Raw genomic sequence first — 16,984 nt, forward strand, 5'->3', positions numbered from 1 at the left:
AAGTATGGTCAAATGCCAGATACCTGTATTCCTTCCATTTCTCAAAAATAGCCAGTTCCATCTCTTCAGTCTGAATAGGCACGAACCTGAACTCAGAGACAAGTTCAGGACTATGCTCAGCAAGATCATAGTCACCAAGTTCAGCTATAAACATAAGTTTCAAAAGTTATATGTATTTCCTGCTAAATCCTTTAAAAACCATTTCATTAATGAAAACTGCTAAGACTAGATTCTTAGGAATTTCTTGCAAAAATTCATAATACTCAGACAAGTCTCCAAAAGTAAATCTAGCCTATCAGTCATACACATATATCTCATATTTATTGTTGGTAGTGTATTTTTAATTACATATCTTTCTCTTAATGTATTCACACCTCAGTGCTTAGCCTTTGAAAACTGCTTTCTAGACTTCCATAAAGAAATACCTCTGACCTCATAGTGAACAACTGAAAAAATTTAGTAATCGTTAAAAGACAATTAACTGGGATCTATTAAGACTATTACTAAGGCTGGGTATAGTGGTTCATGCTTATAGTCACAGTACTTTGGGGGCTGAGGTGGGAAGATCGTTTCAGGCCAGCCTAGACAACATAGCAAGACCTTGTCTCTTAAAAAAAAAAGTACAAAAATTAGCCAGGCATGATGGCCTGTAGACCCAGGTACTCAGGCAGAAGATCGTTTGAGCCCAGTTGTTCAAGGCTTCAGAGATCATGCAACTGCACTCTAGCCTGGGGAAAAGAGTGAGACCCTGTCTGAAAAAAAATAGAACAAAAGAATATACTGATTACACAGAGTATGACCCCACATACCAATCTAAATATAGTCCCTGTCTTCCAAAATTTTAAAATTATTAATCCTAAAGAAATAACTGAAAGGCACTTAAAAAAACCGGGGGTAGGAAGCAGCAGGGAAAAATCTGAACAATGCACAAACATGTATGTACTCATCTGTGGCTATTTCTGAACAAAATGTAGGTTTGGAGTGAAAGGACTGCTAAGCTATATGGCTTCAGCAACAATTTACTCATATATAACTGCATTTCTTTTAAGGAAAAAGTTCGCTGAAACCCCAATCATAACATTCACAGACTTATCAGGTAGACTATGACGTTTCAATACTTTAGGTGGAAAGGGAGCAATTACATGAAAGAGAAGAAAAAGAAGGCAATGTTCTAAAACAAGTAAAAGTCAGGGTTAGACACCGATACAAGTTTATACAAAAACAGTGTTGTCTCTTTGCTTGTTCATAATCAGAATCTTCTTTAACTAAAAACACACAAAAAAAGGATTATACTTGAGTCTTAACAGTCAACATAAGAATTGCTTACCTTGCAGATTATAAGCTGCCAATTGCACTGCTGTATCAAAGGGACAGTCTAATCTGAGACCGAAACACAAGTGTGTTAGACAAGTTGATTTCATAACCTTCACTTTAAGATAAATGAAAATAATACATGTTTTATGTTGACCATTTCTTTTTCACAACTATAAAATTACTTTCAAAATAATTTTCAACCACCCATGAAAATGTGCATTTATCCTTAAATAACTAATACTCACTTTCCACTGAGAATATCTTGTTTTAACTGAAGAACAAATAAATACCTAAGAAAAATAAAAGGCACAAATTTAACCCAATAGCACAGTCTACTGTGAAAAAAAATCTTACCCTTCTAATTTGAGAAGTATTATTTTATTAAAAATTATTTCTGTTAATGTAAAGATGTACATAGTTTGGGGATACATGAAATAATCGAACACATTCATATAATTTGTAAGGATCAGGTTAGCATATGTGGAGTATCCATCACCTTAAACATTTGTCTCTTCTTTATGCTAGAAATATTTGAATTCTTTTCTTCTAGCTATTCTGAAATGTCAAACACATAATTGTAAACTATAATTACCCTACTGATCTAACACTAGTTCTTAGAAGTATTCTTAATTACAGGCCTGGCACAGTGGCTTACACCTATAATCCCAGCACTTTGGGAGGGCAAGGCAGGTGGATCACTTGAGGCTAGGAGTTCAAGACCAGCCTGGCCAACATGGCGAAATCCCATCTCCACTAAAATACACAAATTGGCTGGGGGTGGGAGCACGTGCCTGTAATCCCAGCTACTTGGGAGGCTGAGGCATGGTAATTGCTTGAACCTGGGGGAACAGAGGTTGCAGTGAACTGAGAACGTGCCATTGCACTCCAGCCTGGATGACAGAATGACACATGTACTTCTTATGTGAAGGGATACAGGCATGGATATAATTACAGATGATAGCTACAATCTCATTGTCAAGGTGTTCTAGAGGAAATCCTTCTAAAGGAACTCAAAAGCTCAACTTTTTCATTTAATAAATAGTATGTGTATACGGAGTGATGAATTTACAATAAAGACCATGAATAAACACAAAAGAGGCAGGATAAAATTAAAATAAGTATATATAACATAAGGTTTATTCAAAACTATTCAAATCAATCAGAATCTAATGTTTTTTTATTAATCAATGGCATTTCAATGAGTAAAGAAAGTCGAAAACCAATCTAAATAAACTCCCTGAGGCCAAAGACAGATTATTTTCAACATCAATAAATATAATATTGCAATGTATTGAAACATGTCAATCCTGTTAACATTCCCGAGTTGAGAGTGATACTTAAAAAAAAAAAAAGAAATCACTAGTCACCTTCGGAGGATGCTAAGGAACCAACTCTTTATTTTGAAAATGATAAAGGAAAAAAAAATCATACACTTAAAAAACACGTCCCAGAATAAAATTCTATTATTTGAGGTCCTGTTACCAGGGAACAGGAATCCATTTTATTAGCTGGCTATAAACTGGAAACAATATACAGACAATCTTTCAAAACTATCAAAGTACCCCTGGCACAATTCTAAATAGTGTTCTTACCGGGTTAGCTCCTCACGAAGATTATTTGGCTCTGAGGAATAAAACTTAACTCGAAGATGCAGACAATAGGGTGAACCAACTGTCATCAAAAAAAAAAAGGTTTTAATAAAAGAAACTAAACAATACTTTTCAGCCAGAAAATTGGTCAAAAATCTACTGAAGTGAGACAAAAGATCAGATTTTGATGGCATTATTTCAGGTTAGATCGATCATAGGCTTAAACATGATGCTAAATGATCAATTACATTTTTTTAAATGTACCATGTCATCATATAGTATATTACTATAATCTCTCATCCCAATAGACAGCTCTAGATTAATTCTTACAATTCAGGGCCAAATGCATCAAATAAAAGTCTTGACTGTGCAATCTAACAGCCCTGAAAACCTGCTACACTGAAGAACGCCTATTTAAATGCTCATGGTGAAATCTTCCCACACAAATACACTTCAGCAAGTTCACTAAATTCCATAATCTCAGTGGTCTCATAATTTTGAGACAAGAGTTGAGGTGCCCTAATAAGTCTGATAAAAAGTCAAGCTGGGGCCGGGCGCGGTGGCTCACACCTGTAATCCCTGCACTTTGGGAGGCCAAGGCAGGCAGGTCAGGAGATCGAGACCATCCTGGCTAACAGGGTGAAACCCTGTCTCTACTAAAAATACAAAAAATTAGCCAGGAATGGTGGCGGGCGCCTGTAGTCCCAGCTACTCAGAAGGCTGAGGCAGGAGAATGGCGTGAACCCGAGAGGCGGAGCTTGTGGTGAGCCGAGATCGCGACACTGCACTCCAGCCTGGGTGACAGAGCAAGATCCATCTCAAAAAAAAAAAAAAAAAAAAAGTCAAGTTGGATAATGAATAAACAATGGTATTCTCTCTCTGAATGACACTAACATTTTATGTGAATTGTTTCATTTTTCTTAATTTTAAAATACTATAACAAAGTCTCAAAATATTTTCAATATTAGGGCAGATGCCAAACAGGAAAATTCCAACACAAATAATTAGCAAATAACCGTTAAGCATTTCGGGCAAAGCCAACCCCATTTGCATGCTGCAAGGTTTTCTCCTAGAAAGTTAAACCCCAATGCAGCCTATATAACTTGGGGAGTAGCTCAGTTTATCAGAATAAAATGATTTCTAGAAAATGGAAATGCTAAAAAAATTCATCTTAAATTCATCTTAAAAAACATGATTTCTTATGTCCTATCAGAAATCAGAATTTCTAATATATTATATTTCCTTTTCCCCCCACAAATAATTTTTTCAGCACTTACTTTTTACTTGCTTTTTGATGCTTTTTGTACCATCCAACCAATGCTGAAAAACAAAAACAAAAATTTAGTTAAGCAGATGATAGAACTTTAAAATTTGAATTACTAAAAGTTACTTTTCATTGTGCCTACACTGATAACAAGGAAATACTTCACAAGAGAAAAACCAAACTGGATGAGAAAAGAGGTGAAAGGGAAGAGCAGCCAATATCCGCAGCAAGCTTATGACATATGTGAACAAAAACGACATAAAACCTCACAGATGACTTTTTTTTTTTAAATACTTTTAAGTTCTGGGATATATGTGCAGAATGTGCAGGTTTGCTAAGTATACACGTGCCATGGTGGTTTGCTGCACCCATCAACACGTCACCTACATTAGGTATTTCTCCTAATGCTATCCCTCCCCTAGTCCCCCATCCTCCCGACAGGTCCAAGTATGTGATGTTCCCCTGTGTCCATGTGTTCTCATTGTTCAACTCCCACTTATGAGTGAGAACACGCGGTGTTTGGTTTTTCTGTTCCTGTGTTAGTTTGCTGAGAATGATGGTTTCCAGCTTCATCTATGTCCCTGCAAAGTACATGAACTCATCCTTTTTTATGGCTACATAGTATTCCATGGGGTATATGTGCCACATTTTCCTTATCCAGTTTATCTTTGATGGGCATTTGGGTTGGTTCCCAGTCTTTGCTATTGTGAACAGTGCTGCAATAAATACGTGCACATGTGTCTTTGGGTATATACACAGTAATGGGATTGCTGGGTCAAATGACATTTCTGGTTCTAGATCTTTGAGGAATCACCACACTGTCTTCCACAATGGTTGAACTAATTTACACTCCCACCAACAGTGTAAAAGCATTCCTATTTCTCCATATCCTCTCCAGCATCTGTTGTTTCCTGACTTTTTAATGATGGCCATTCTAACTGGTGTGAGATGATATTTCATTGTGGTTTTGATTTGCATTTCTCTGATGACCAGTGATGATGAGCCTTTTTGCATGTTTGTTGGCCGCATAAATGTCTTCTTTTGAGAAGAGTCTATTCATATCCTTCACCCATTTTTTGATGGGGTTGTTTTTCTGGTAAATTTGTTTAAGTTTCTTATACATTCTGGATATTAGACCTTTGTCAGATGGATAGATTGCAAAAATTTTCTCCCATTCTGTACACTGCCTGTTCACTCTGATGATAGTTTCTTTTGCTGTGCAGAAGCTCTTTAGTTTAATTAGATCCCATTTGTCAATATTGGCTTTTGTGGCCATTGCTTTTGGTGTTTTAGTATGAAGTTTTTGCCCATGCCTATGTCCTGAATGGTATTGCCTAGGTTTTCTTCTAGTGTTTTTATGGTTTTAGGTTTTACATTTAAGTCTTTACTCCACCTTGAGTTAATTTTTGTATAAGGTGTAAGGAAGGGGTCCAGGTTCAGTTTTCTGCATATGACTAGCCAGTTTTCCCAATACTATTTATTAAATAGGGAATTCTTTCCCCATTCCTTGTTTTTGTCAGGTTTGTCAAAGATAAGACGGTTGTGGATGTGTGTTGTTAATTCTGAGGCCTCTGTTCTGTTCCACTGGTCTATATATCTGTTTTGGTAGCAGTACCATGTTGTTTTGGTTACTGTAGCTTTATAGTATAGTTTGAAGTCAGGTAGCATGATGCCTCCAGCTTTGTTCTTTTTGCTTAGGTTGTCTTGGTTATACGGGCTCCTCTTTGGTTCCGTATGAAATTTAAAGTAGTTTTATTTCTAACTCTGTGAAGAAAGTCAATGGTAGCTTGATGGGGATACCACTGAATCTATAAACTACTTTGAGCAGTATGGCCATTTTCACGATATTAATTCTTCGTATCCTTGAGCATGGAATGTTTTTCCATTTGTTTGTGTCCTCTCTTATTTCCTTGAGCTGTGGTTTGTAGTTCTCCTTCAAGAGGTCCTCCACATCCCTTGTGAGTTGTATTCCTAGGTATTTTATTCTCTTTGTAGCAATTGTGAATGGGAGTTCACTCATGATTTGGCTCTCTATTACTGGTGTATAGGAATGCTTGTAATTTTTGCACATTGATTTTGTATCCTGAGACTTTGCTGAAGTTACTTATCAGCTTAAGGAGACTTTGAACTGAGATTAAGGGGTTTTCTAAATATACAATCATGTCATCTGCAAACAGAGACAATTTGATTTCCTCTCTTCTCATTTGAATACTCTTTATTTCTTTCTCTTGCCTGATTGCCCTGGCCAGAACTTCCAATACTATGTTGAATAGGAGTAGTGACAGAGGGAATCCTTGTCTTGTGCCAGTTTTCAAAGGGAATGCTTCCAGCTTTTGCCCATTCAGTATGATATCGGTTGTGGATTTGTCATAAATAGCTCTTATTATTTTGAGATACGTTCCATCAATACCTAGTTTATTGAGAGTTTTTAGCATGAAGGGTGTTGAATTTTATCAAAGGCCTTTTCTGTATCTACTGAGATAACCATGTGGCTTTTGTCATTGGTTCTGTTTAGGTGATGGATTACGTTTACTGATTTGCATATGTTGAACCAGCCTTGCATCCCAGGGATGAAGCTGGTAGATGAGCTTTTGACGTGCTGCTGGATTCAGTTTGCCAATATTTTACTGAGGATTTTCACATCAATGTTCACATTGGCCTGAAATTTTCTTTTTTGTTGTGTCTCTGCCAGGTTTTGGTATCAGGATGATGCTGGCCTCATAAAATGAGTTAGGGAGGAGTCCCTCTTTTCCTGTTGTTTGTAATAGTTTCAGAAGGAATGGTACCAGCTCTTCTTTGTACCTCTGGTAGAATTTAGCTGTGAATCCATCTGGTCCTGGGCTTTTTTTCCTTGGTAGGCTATTAATTACTGCCTCAATTTCAGAACTTGTTGTTGGTCTATTCAGGGATTCGACTTCTTCCTGGTTTAGTCCTGGGAGGGTGTATGCATCCAGGAATTTATCCATTTCTTCTAAATTTTCTAGTTTATTTGTGTAGAGGTGTTTATAATATTTTCTGATGGCAGTTTGTATTTCTGTGGGATCAGTGGTGATATCCATTTTATCATTTTTTATTGTATCTATTTGATTCTGCTCTCTTTTCTTCTTTATTAGTACAGCTAGTGGTCTATTTTGTTAAAAAGAACTCCCTCAGGAGTTCTTCACAAAAAATCAGCTCCTGGATTCATTGATTTTTTGAAGGGTTTTTCGTGTCTCTATCTCCTTCAGTTCTGCTCTGTTCTTAGTTATTTGTTGTCTTCTGCTAGCTTTGGAATTTGATTGGTTTTGTTTCTCTAGTTCTTTTAATCGTGATGTTAGGGTGTCAATTTTAGGTCTTTCCCTGCTTTCTCCTGTGGGCATTTAGTGCTATAAATTTCCCTCTCAACACTGCTTTAGCTGTGTCCCAGAGATTCTGGGATGTTGTGTCTCTGATCTCATTGGTTTCAAAGAATTTATTATTTCTGCCTTAATTTCATTATTTACCCAATAGTCATTCAGGACCAGGTTGTTCAGTTCCCATATAGTTGTGCAGTTCTGAATGAGTTTTTTAATCTTGAGTTCTAATTTGATTGTACTGCGGTCTGACAGACTGTTGTTATGACTTCTGTTCTTTTGCATTTGCTGAGGAGTGTTTTACTTCCAATTATGTGGTCAATTTTAAAGTGTGATGTAGTGATGAGAAGAATGTATATTCTGTTAATTTGGGGTGGAGAGTTTTGTAGATGTCTATTAGGTCTGCTTGGTCCAGAGCTGAGTTCAAGTCCTAAATATCCTTGTTAATTTTCTGTCTCATTGATCTTTCTAATATTGACAGTGGGGTTTGGGAATCTAAGTCTCTTTGTAGATCTCTAAGAACTTGCTTTATGAATCTGCGTGCTCCTATTTTGGGTTCGTATATATTAAGGATAGTTAGCTCTTCTTGTTGCGTTGATCCCTTTACCATGACCTTCTTTGTCTTTTTGGATCTTTGTTGGTTTAAAGTCTGTTTTATCAGAGCCTAGGATTGCAACCCGTCTGTTTTTGTTTTTGTTTTGAGACAGAGTTTCACTCATTGCCCAGGCTGGAGTGTAATGGCGTGATCTTGGCTCACTGCAATCTCCACCTCCGGGGTTCAAGAGATTTTCTTGCCTTAGCCTCTCAAGTAGCTGGGATTACAGGCATGCGCAACTTTGCCCAGTTAATTTTTGAATTTTTAGTAGAGACGGGGTTTCTCCATGTTGGTCAGGCTGGTCTCGAACTCCCAATCTCTGGTGATCCACCCGCCTTGTCCTCCCAATGTGCTGGGATTACAGGTGTGAACCACTGCGCCCTGCCAATCCCTGCTTTTTTTTTTAACTTTCCAATTGCTTGGTAAATATTCCTCCATCCCTTTGTTTTGAGCCTATGTGTGTCTTTGTCCCTGAGATGGGTCTCATAAATACAGCACATTGATGGGTTTTTAATCCAACTTGCCAGTCTGGATCTTTTAATTGGGACATTTAGCCCATTTACATTTAAGGTTAATATTTTATGTGTGAATTTGATCCTGTCATCATGAAACGGGCTCCACCCAGTCCGAACTTTCTGGCGGCTTTGTTTATTTATACTATGAGGGGAAAACTGCCTACTCAAGCCTCAGTAACAGTGGATGCCCCTCCCCCTACGAAGCTGGAGCATCCCAGGTCAGCTTCAGACTGCTGTGCTGTCAGCAAGAATTTCAAGCCAGTGGATCGTAGCTTGCTGGGCTCCAAGGGAGTGGGATCCACTGAGGCAGACCACTTGGCTCCCTGGCCTCCTGCAGCCAGCTCACTGTCTGCCCAAACGGCCACCCAGTTTTGTGCTTGAAACCCAGGGCCCTTGTGGCGTAGGCACCCGAGGGAATCTCCTGGTCTGCAGGTGGCGAAAACCGTGGGAAAAGCATAGTATCTGGGGCGGAATGCACCGTTCCTCACAGCACAGTCCCTCACGGCTTCTCTTGGCTAGGGGAGGGAGTTCCCCGACCCCTGCGCTTCCTGGGTGAGGCGACGCCCCACTCTGCTTCTGCTCGCCCTCCATGAGCTGCGCCCACTGTCTAACCAGTCCCAATGAGATAAGCCGGTATCTCAGTTGGAAATGCAGAAACCACCTGCCTTCTGTGTTGGTCTCGCTGGGAGCTTCAGACCAGAGCTGTTCCTGTTCGGCCATCTTGCCAGCCATCATGTGACTTCTCAAAACACTTCCTCTGCTCCCTCAGCAACGAGATTGACATTCTAAATTTTGCCCTTATTTCCCCCACTATTCCCAAATAAATGACTCTTGCAAAACTGTTAAAATCAGAGAAAAAAGTATCCCCATATTCCAGTGCCTGATTAATTCTTAAAATGTAAAATTTATTGGCAGATTATAACCAAAAATGAGGTGAAACGATGTCCCCCAAATTTTATAAAACAGACGCTACTCAGAGGTAGTACTTTTTAAAAGAACTTCAGGGTAAAATTAGATCTGTCTCATAATCAAGGTCCTATCTATTAAATAAAGAAGTCTTTGTTCCACAAATAAAAAATGTTAACATTGTGACTATGAGACTTCTGGGTTTCAAGAGTAACAGCCTTTTATGTAACCTCTTCACTCTGAAATGTCCATGACACAAACAGATCTAAAAACCTATTCCAGATATTTCCACTAATAAACCATTCCCAGCTCACTTCTCATTATTAATTCCTTTATGCTACCAAGTCCTAACAGTGACAGGATGCACACATCCAACTAAGATATACGTGACTGTGTTCTCTCTGGCATGCTTTCAATTCCAAGCACTCTAAAGGAAGGCTAACTAGTTCACAGAGCCAAGGAATCCAATTTCAGAAATGCAGATAGGCAGAGTGGGTAAACAAAGCTGCATTGTAACTGTTTACTTTCCTTGCCAATTATTTGCCTAGCTGCTTCTCTCCATTCTCCAAGATCCAAAAGTGCAATTCACCAAACTATCAGTGTGGCAGCAAAATACCTTTCCATGTTTAAATAAAATATTCAGTAAATATTTTTAGAACACTACACAATATTTTCTCGAGATTTCAAGTGTGTGGGCCACTTTGCCGTCTCTCATCTTTTAATAAACTCAGTTGGACATCCACTTTTAGTCCCATTTCAATCTAGCAATCTTTATTCTTTCAATCTATGCTGGCAAGATGGCCGAAGAGGAACAGCTCTGGTCTGCATCCTTCCATTAACAGAACATTAGGCCTGCCAGTAGGCAGAAAACAATTCAATTTTCTTTCAGTAGAAAATACTTCAACCTACAGCAGTAAACAGTTCATCCATTACTGTCCAGCCCAGAAATCCAATATCCAAATAGTCCAGACTTAACTGACACAAATACCTACTACGGCCTGATGCAAATCCTATACGGAGTAAGAAAAAAACTAGTTTTCATGCCCCAGATTTTCTCCCCAAAACCATGTAACTGGAAGTTGCCCTATCTTCCACGGCTGGTCACCTGGGCACTGTTTCAGGTGGCCTCTCGCACACCGTAGTGAGTGCAAATGAGCACAACTCTTCCAGGAAGCAGTTTGACTAGACAGTAGACAATGCCTCAGAAATAACTATGTGTCTTCAACCCAGCAATTCTACACCTAGAAATCATTATGGATGTGTGTAGATTGACCCACAAGAAATTACATCAAAGAAAATTAGGACAACCTATGTAGTTTCTAATACCTGCACTCCCTTACGATGACCCAAACTCAGATAAAGCATCAAACACATTTTAAAGTGAGATTTAGGAGCTGTGGGAGTTCCGGGCGATGTTCTTCTTGGAAAGGTCTGAGTTCATGTTTGCATATTCTCAAGTCTGTTTTCTTTCATCTCCTCCACATTCCAAGACCAGGGCCTGGAAAATTCAGGCCTCAGAGACAGGCACTGATAGTATTTTCCTTGAATCAGGATCTTTAGGAGTTGGGTATATATTACACTAGAAGATAAAAGTGAAAGCACACAGATATAGATTACTAGTAAGATTCTCTTTCCTCACTGTACCTTAAAAAAGAGAAAACTTCCCTTCTAATTTCCTACTTTTAAAGTTTAGTTGATAAAGAGATATCAAAGGATGTAGAAAGCCACATTTCTTTCCATCCTATTGAACTAGGCATGGAAGAACAATTATCTACTTGCATCTTAAAATATAAATAATATATAACAACAAACATAACAGCCATAAGTAAACCAAACAAAGAATCACCTAGGGAGCGTCCATAAAACACTAACATACACACAACCCTCATCCCAGACCCTATCGTCAAATATGGTCTGTAAACAGCTCTTCAAATGAATGACTCCTGCCTTCTAACCACCTAACCTACATGCCTCTAATAAAGAAATGGACCACCACTACTCTTGCTCAAAGACCAAAGAGCTTATAGTAGAGAAATGTTAACCATCTTTCAAACCAATTGCCTCTGCAAAAAATATTTCTATGAATACAGGTTTATGCTCTGAATCAAATAATTATTTTAAAACAAATTCTTACATTTTGAATAATCTTAAAAGTTAAAAACTATCCTAAGAAAAGAGATGATAGCATTACTGTGTTCTAACTGAAAACACTTCAATTTTGATCTAGAGTCCACTATAAAACTCCCTGAGTGACTACTTTTTTTTGAGTTCACAGTCTGTATTATAAGACATTCCAAATGAAGACTTAAATCACCATTAAAATATACCTTCCACTGTGCCTTTCTGCATATTATTAGTATGCTCTAAGGATTTTTGTTTCTGTTTTTTTTTTTTTTTTTTTGAGACGGAGTTTCGCTCATGTTGTCCAGGCTGGAGTACAGTAGCACGATCTCAGTTCATTGCAACCTCCGCCTCCTGGGTTCAAGCGATTCTCCTGCCTCAGACTCCTGAGTAGCTGGGATTACAGGTGCCCGCCACCATGCCCAGCTAATTTTTACTATTTTTAAGAGAGACAGGGTTTTGCCATGCAGGCTGGACTTGAACTCCTGACCTCAGGTGATCTGCCCAGCTCGGCCTCACAAAGTATTGGGATTACAGGCGTGAGCCACTGTACCTGGCCAGGATTTTTTTTTTTTTTTAACCTTTATTTTAGGTTAAGGGGTACGTGTGCAGAATTGTTATACAGGTAAACTGCATGTCATGGGGGTTTGGCATACAGGTTATTTTGCCACCCAGGTAATAAGCATAGTACACTCTATAGGGGTAATATGGTAGTTTTTTCACAAGTTATGTAGGTTATATATTCACTTTCCAGATATAAAGTAGATAATCTATTTTGGAAATACACTTTAAAAAGGGAGACAGCTTGCTACTAAAATTGCATAGGAGCTCGCTAGGTTTTGACGGTCATTTTACACTTAATTCACTTTTTTTTTTTTTTTTTTTTTTTGAGATCGAGTCTTACTTTGTTGCCCAAGCTAGAATGCAGTGGTGTGATCTCAACTCACTGCAACCTCCAACTCCCTGGTTCAAGCAATTCTCATGCCTCAGCCTCCCAAGTAGCTGGGACTACAGGTGTGAGCCACCATGCCTGGCTAATTTTTTTATTTTTATTTTTAGTGGAGACAGGTTTTCACCATGTTGGCTGGGCTAGTCCTGAACTCCTGACCTGAGATGATCTGCCCACTTCAGCCTCCCACAGTACTAGGATTACAGCTGTGAGCCACCACACCCAGCCCACTTATTTTTTTATTACTGCTCACACATGTATCGATTTTGAACTCACATTCTGACCACTTCAAAATACCCTGTATTTTAAAACAGCTAAACACATTTTTAGAACCCAGTAAAAGTTCATCAGAGCCTTGTAGGATCTTATTTCCCACACTCCTCATCACTATTTTTAAACGGAATTCTCTGTGGTATTCAGTCCATACCTTAAACTTAAGAATCAAAATACATAAATTCAAATCCAGTCTCTAGAAATCAGTAGACCTCACTTAAACCTTTTATTCTTCACAGGAGATTTTTCTGAGGATCAAACCAAAAAACTATTGCCTCAAACCCCATAATTATTGAACAAATAAAATGAATTATATCTACATTTCTTTAAATGAATTATTGAATATTCATAATAGAGCATTTTATAATGTAGCAATAAATATTAACGGAAACAAGAGTATCTAGATAAAAGAAAACATATCGTTACTTTCATACACTGATAATTTTAATTTGTAAATATAATCAAACAGCTTTAAAGTCTATCTCTTTGACCTGATGATTCCATTTCTTCTATTTTAATTTTTTTTAAATCCAGAATACTGACAAGGATTTACAAAGATGATCAACTTCAGAATATTATTAGCCATAAATTATAAACAATCATTTTGGGCAGCTGTAAGATCAGGAGTTTTCCCGAAAAATTCAACAAGGTCATCCTTCTTTAGACTTATGCCCTTAACTTTTTAGTTCTTCCTTGTTCAGCAAATATGTGTTACAATATACAGATATATACATTTAACATGTTGTTTATTTCTACGTTTTTCACCTCCCACTATCTTACTGAATCCTATTGTGTTCTCAGTTGAATCCCTGAATACAATGCAGTCATCTGCCACTGATAATTTTATTTCCTTCAAATCTTTATAATTTTCTCTTCCATAAATGCATTTGCTGGTACTTCTATGAAATTAAGTAGCAATGGTAATAGTAGGCATACTTGTCATCACCTTCTCTTTATTAGAAATGCTTATATTATTAATCTAGGGATCTCAAAAAATCAAAATTCAGTATAAAAAATAAAAAATGGAGAGCTAGTGAGCAACTACCAGCTCTGTTCTCCACAGGTGCCACATGTTGGACCATCTGTCTACCCATGCTTACATCAAGAACCAAGGAAGTTTTGAAAAAAAAATTACAGAACATAAACAAGCTTTCCAATCAATTTAAGAAAAAGACAAAACATAATTAATACTGACAACTTAAAATTCCTTCTTTCTTAATATTTATTAGAAATGCTATCTGTTTCCCTTTTCTAAAAGCATAGTATACAGTATCACGTTATACAAGATACACCTGACGCATGATACCTACCATAAAGTAAATAATAAATACAGTAACTTATTTTTCTTTAAAAACTTCACTGAATAGGTTGGGTGCAGTGGCTCATGCCTGTAACCCAACACTTTGGGAGGCTGAGGTGGGCAGATCACCTGAGGTCAGGAGTTCGAGACCAGCCCAGCCAACATGGTGAAACCCTGTATCTACTAAAAAAAAAAAAAAAAAAAATTACAAAAAGTCAGGTGTGGTGGTACATGCCTGTAGTCCTGGCTACCTGAGGGGCTGAGACAGGAGAATTGCTTGAATCCGGAAGGCGGAGGCTGTAGTGAGCCGAGATTGTGTCACTGCTCTCCAGCCTGGGCAACAGAGTGAGACTCCTTCTCAAAAAAAAAAAAAAAAAAAAACACTTCACTGAACCAGTTAAAATTCTAATCTCTAAATTTAACTTTTTCAAACTTCACCAAGCACAAATATATATGTTTGAGGATTAAATTTTGCTCCTGAGACATGGTTTGTTTGTACTACACAATGTTTATTTTTTAAGGTTTTATTATGAAATAATTAGAGATTCACACAAACTTGGAATGATAGCAAGGAGAGGTCCGGTCCTGTGTACACTTCTGCCAATGCTTACATTTTAACATAACTACAGTACAGTATTAGAATCAGTAAACTAACGTTGGTATAATGTGCATGTATAGTTCTGTGTCATTTTATCACATTTAGATTCCTATCCTAATACCATAATCAAGATATAGAAATATCCCATTATCACAAAGAACTCTCTCATATTACTCATTTATAGTCACCACTCCCGCAACTCCAATATCCCTTACCCTTAGCAACCATTAATTTGATCTCTATGTCTGTAACTGTGTCATTTCAAGAATGTTACATAAATAGAATCATATAATATATAACCTTTTGATACTGGCTTTATTTCCTATTCGGCATAATGCCCTCTGAAATCCATCCAAGTTGTTGCATATCAATAGTTTCTTCTTTTTATTGCTGAGCAGTATTACATGGTATGATTGTGCCACTGTTTAACCATTCACTTACTGTAGGACATTGTGGTTGTTTCAAGTTTTTTGCTACTACAAATAAAGATGCTATGAACAATCATGCCCAAGTTTTTCTGTGGAAATAAGTCTTCATCTCTCTGGGATAAATGGTCAGGCATACAACTGCTGAGTCATATGGTTTAATACATGTTTAGTTTTAAAATAAACTGCCAAATTATCTTCCAGAGTAGCGATATCACTTTACTATCCCAACACCAACAATGTATGAGAGATCCCGTTTCTGCACATTCTCACCAAAATTTAGAGTTGTCACTATGTTTTACTTTAGCTGTTTTAATAGATGTGTAGTGAAAATATCTCATTGAGGTCTTAATTGGCACTTTCCTGATGACTAGTCTAACATCTTTTCATGAATTTGTCATCTGTATATCCTCTGAGGTGAAATGTCTCTTAATGTCTTTTGTTCATTTTCGAATTAGATTGTTTGCTTTCTAATTGTTGAGCTGAGGAACTTGTTTCATTTTGTTTTTGGTTGAGACATGGTTTCGCTCTGTCGCCCAGGTTTGAGGTGCAGTGGCTGTCACAGCTCACGGCAGCCTCCACCTCCCAGGCTTAAGCGATCCTCCTGCCCAGCCTCCCAAGTAGCCACAACACCAAACTAATTTTTTTTTTTTTTTTTTTTTTTTTTTTGGTAGAGACAAGGTCTCACTATGTTGCCCAGGCTAGTCTCGAACTCCTGGGCTCAAGTGATCCTCCTGCCTTGGCCTCCCAAAGTGCTGGGATTACAGGCGTGAGCCACTGCACCCAGCTAGGCATTGTGTATATATGCTAGACATGAGTTCCTGGTCAGATGTGCAATATACAAATATTTTCTCCCAGTCTGTAGCTTAGCTTCTCGTTCTAGTAACAGGGTCTTTCCCAAAGCAAAAGTTTTTAATTTTTTATGAAGTTCATTTTATCTTTTTTTAAAAATCATCCTTTTGGTATCATGTTTACTAATAACTCTTCTCTAATCTCTAGGTCCCACAGATTTTCTCCTGTTTATTTGTCTCTAAGTTTTATAGTTTTACACTTTAGGTCAAGATTTTTTGTCTTACAGATATACAGCTGCTCCATCCTGTTTTGTTTTTGTTTTTGTTTCTGCCTTTTTCCACAGGTTCTAATCCAGCACCATTATTAAAACTATTCTTCCACTGAATTACTTTGGCACCTTTAACAAAAATCAGAGGTAATATTTGTGTAGGGCTATTTCTTTCCATTGATCTACATGTCTGTCGCTTTGCCAACACCACACAGTCTTGATTATGAAAGCTATATAGTAAGTCTTGAAACTGGGTAGTGTGATTCCTCCCATTTTATTCCCCTTTTTCAAAATTACTTTAGCCATTCTAGTTCCTCTGTCTTTCCACATAAATTTTAGAATAAAAATTTATATCTACAATCTATATCTATAAAATATCTTACTGGAATTTTGAGAAAAACTGCATTAAACCTGTATATTAATTTGGGGAGAACTGGAATCTATCTTTACTTTGTTGAGTCTTCCATTCAATGTAGAATGTCTTTCCATTTACTTTTATCTTCTTTGATTTCCTCCATCAGCTACACTATTTTTAAAAATACGTTTAACAACTTTTTTAAAAATAGACAATTTAACCTAGAAATCTGGATTTCAGCTTCTCTTGAAATACTTGAAGATCCAGCAATGCTGGTACAACAAACCTACTCAACAGCAAATGCCTGGAGCTAAGTGGTAGTTGCCCTATTACCCCTTTTGCAGCTAAAGGTAATATGCTTCCCACTTCACCACATCCCCTCCACCAA

General features: G+C 37.6%; 1 protein-coding gene across 3 annotated transcripts in view; it reads right to left on the reverse strand.

Annotated features, from left to right (window-relative positions):
* EPB41L5 (erythrocyte membrane protein band 4.1 like 5) overlaps positions 1-16,984 on the reverse strand; it is a 166,574-nt gene that overhangs the window by 110,163 nt on the left and 39,427 nt on the right. For all 3 annotated transcript variants that reach the window (XM_015109912.3, XM_015109911.3, XM_015109917.3), the window contains exons 4-8: positions 4,181-4,223; positions 2,907-2,985; positions 1,560-1,604; positions 1,328-1,380; positions 24-144 (exon numbers count right to left, since the gene is read on the reverse strand). In XM_015109912.3, the coding sequence (XP_014965398.2) occupies positions 24-144; positions 1,328-1,380; positions 1,560-1,604; positions 2,907-2,985; positions 4,181-4,223 (341 nt within the window). The remainder of the gene's footprint in view (positions 1-23; positions 145-1,327; positions 1,381-1,559; positions 1,605-2,906; positions 2,986-4,180; positions 4,224-16,984) is intronic.

Source organism: Macaca mulatta, chromosome 12 (assembly GCF_049350105.2).
Source record: "Macaca mulatta isolate MMU2019108-1 chromosome 12, T2T-MMU8v2.0, whole genome shotgun sequence".
NCBI classification, from domain to species: Eukaryota; Metazoa; Chordata; class Mammalia; order Primates; family Cercopithecidae; genus Macaca; species Macaca mulatta.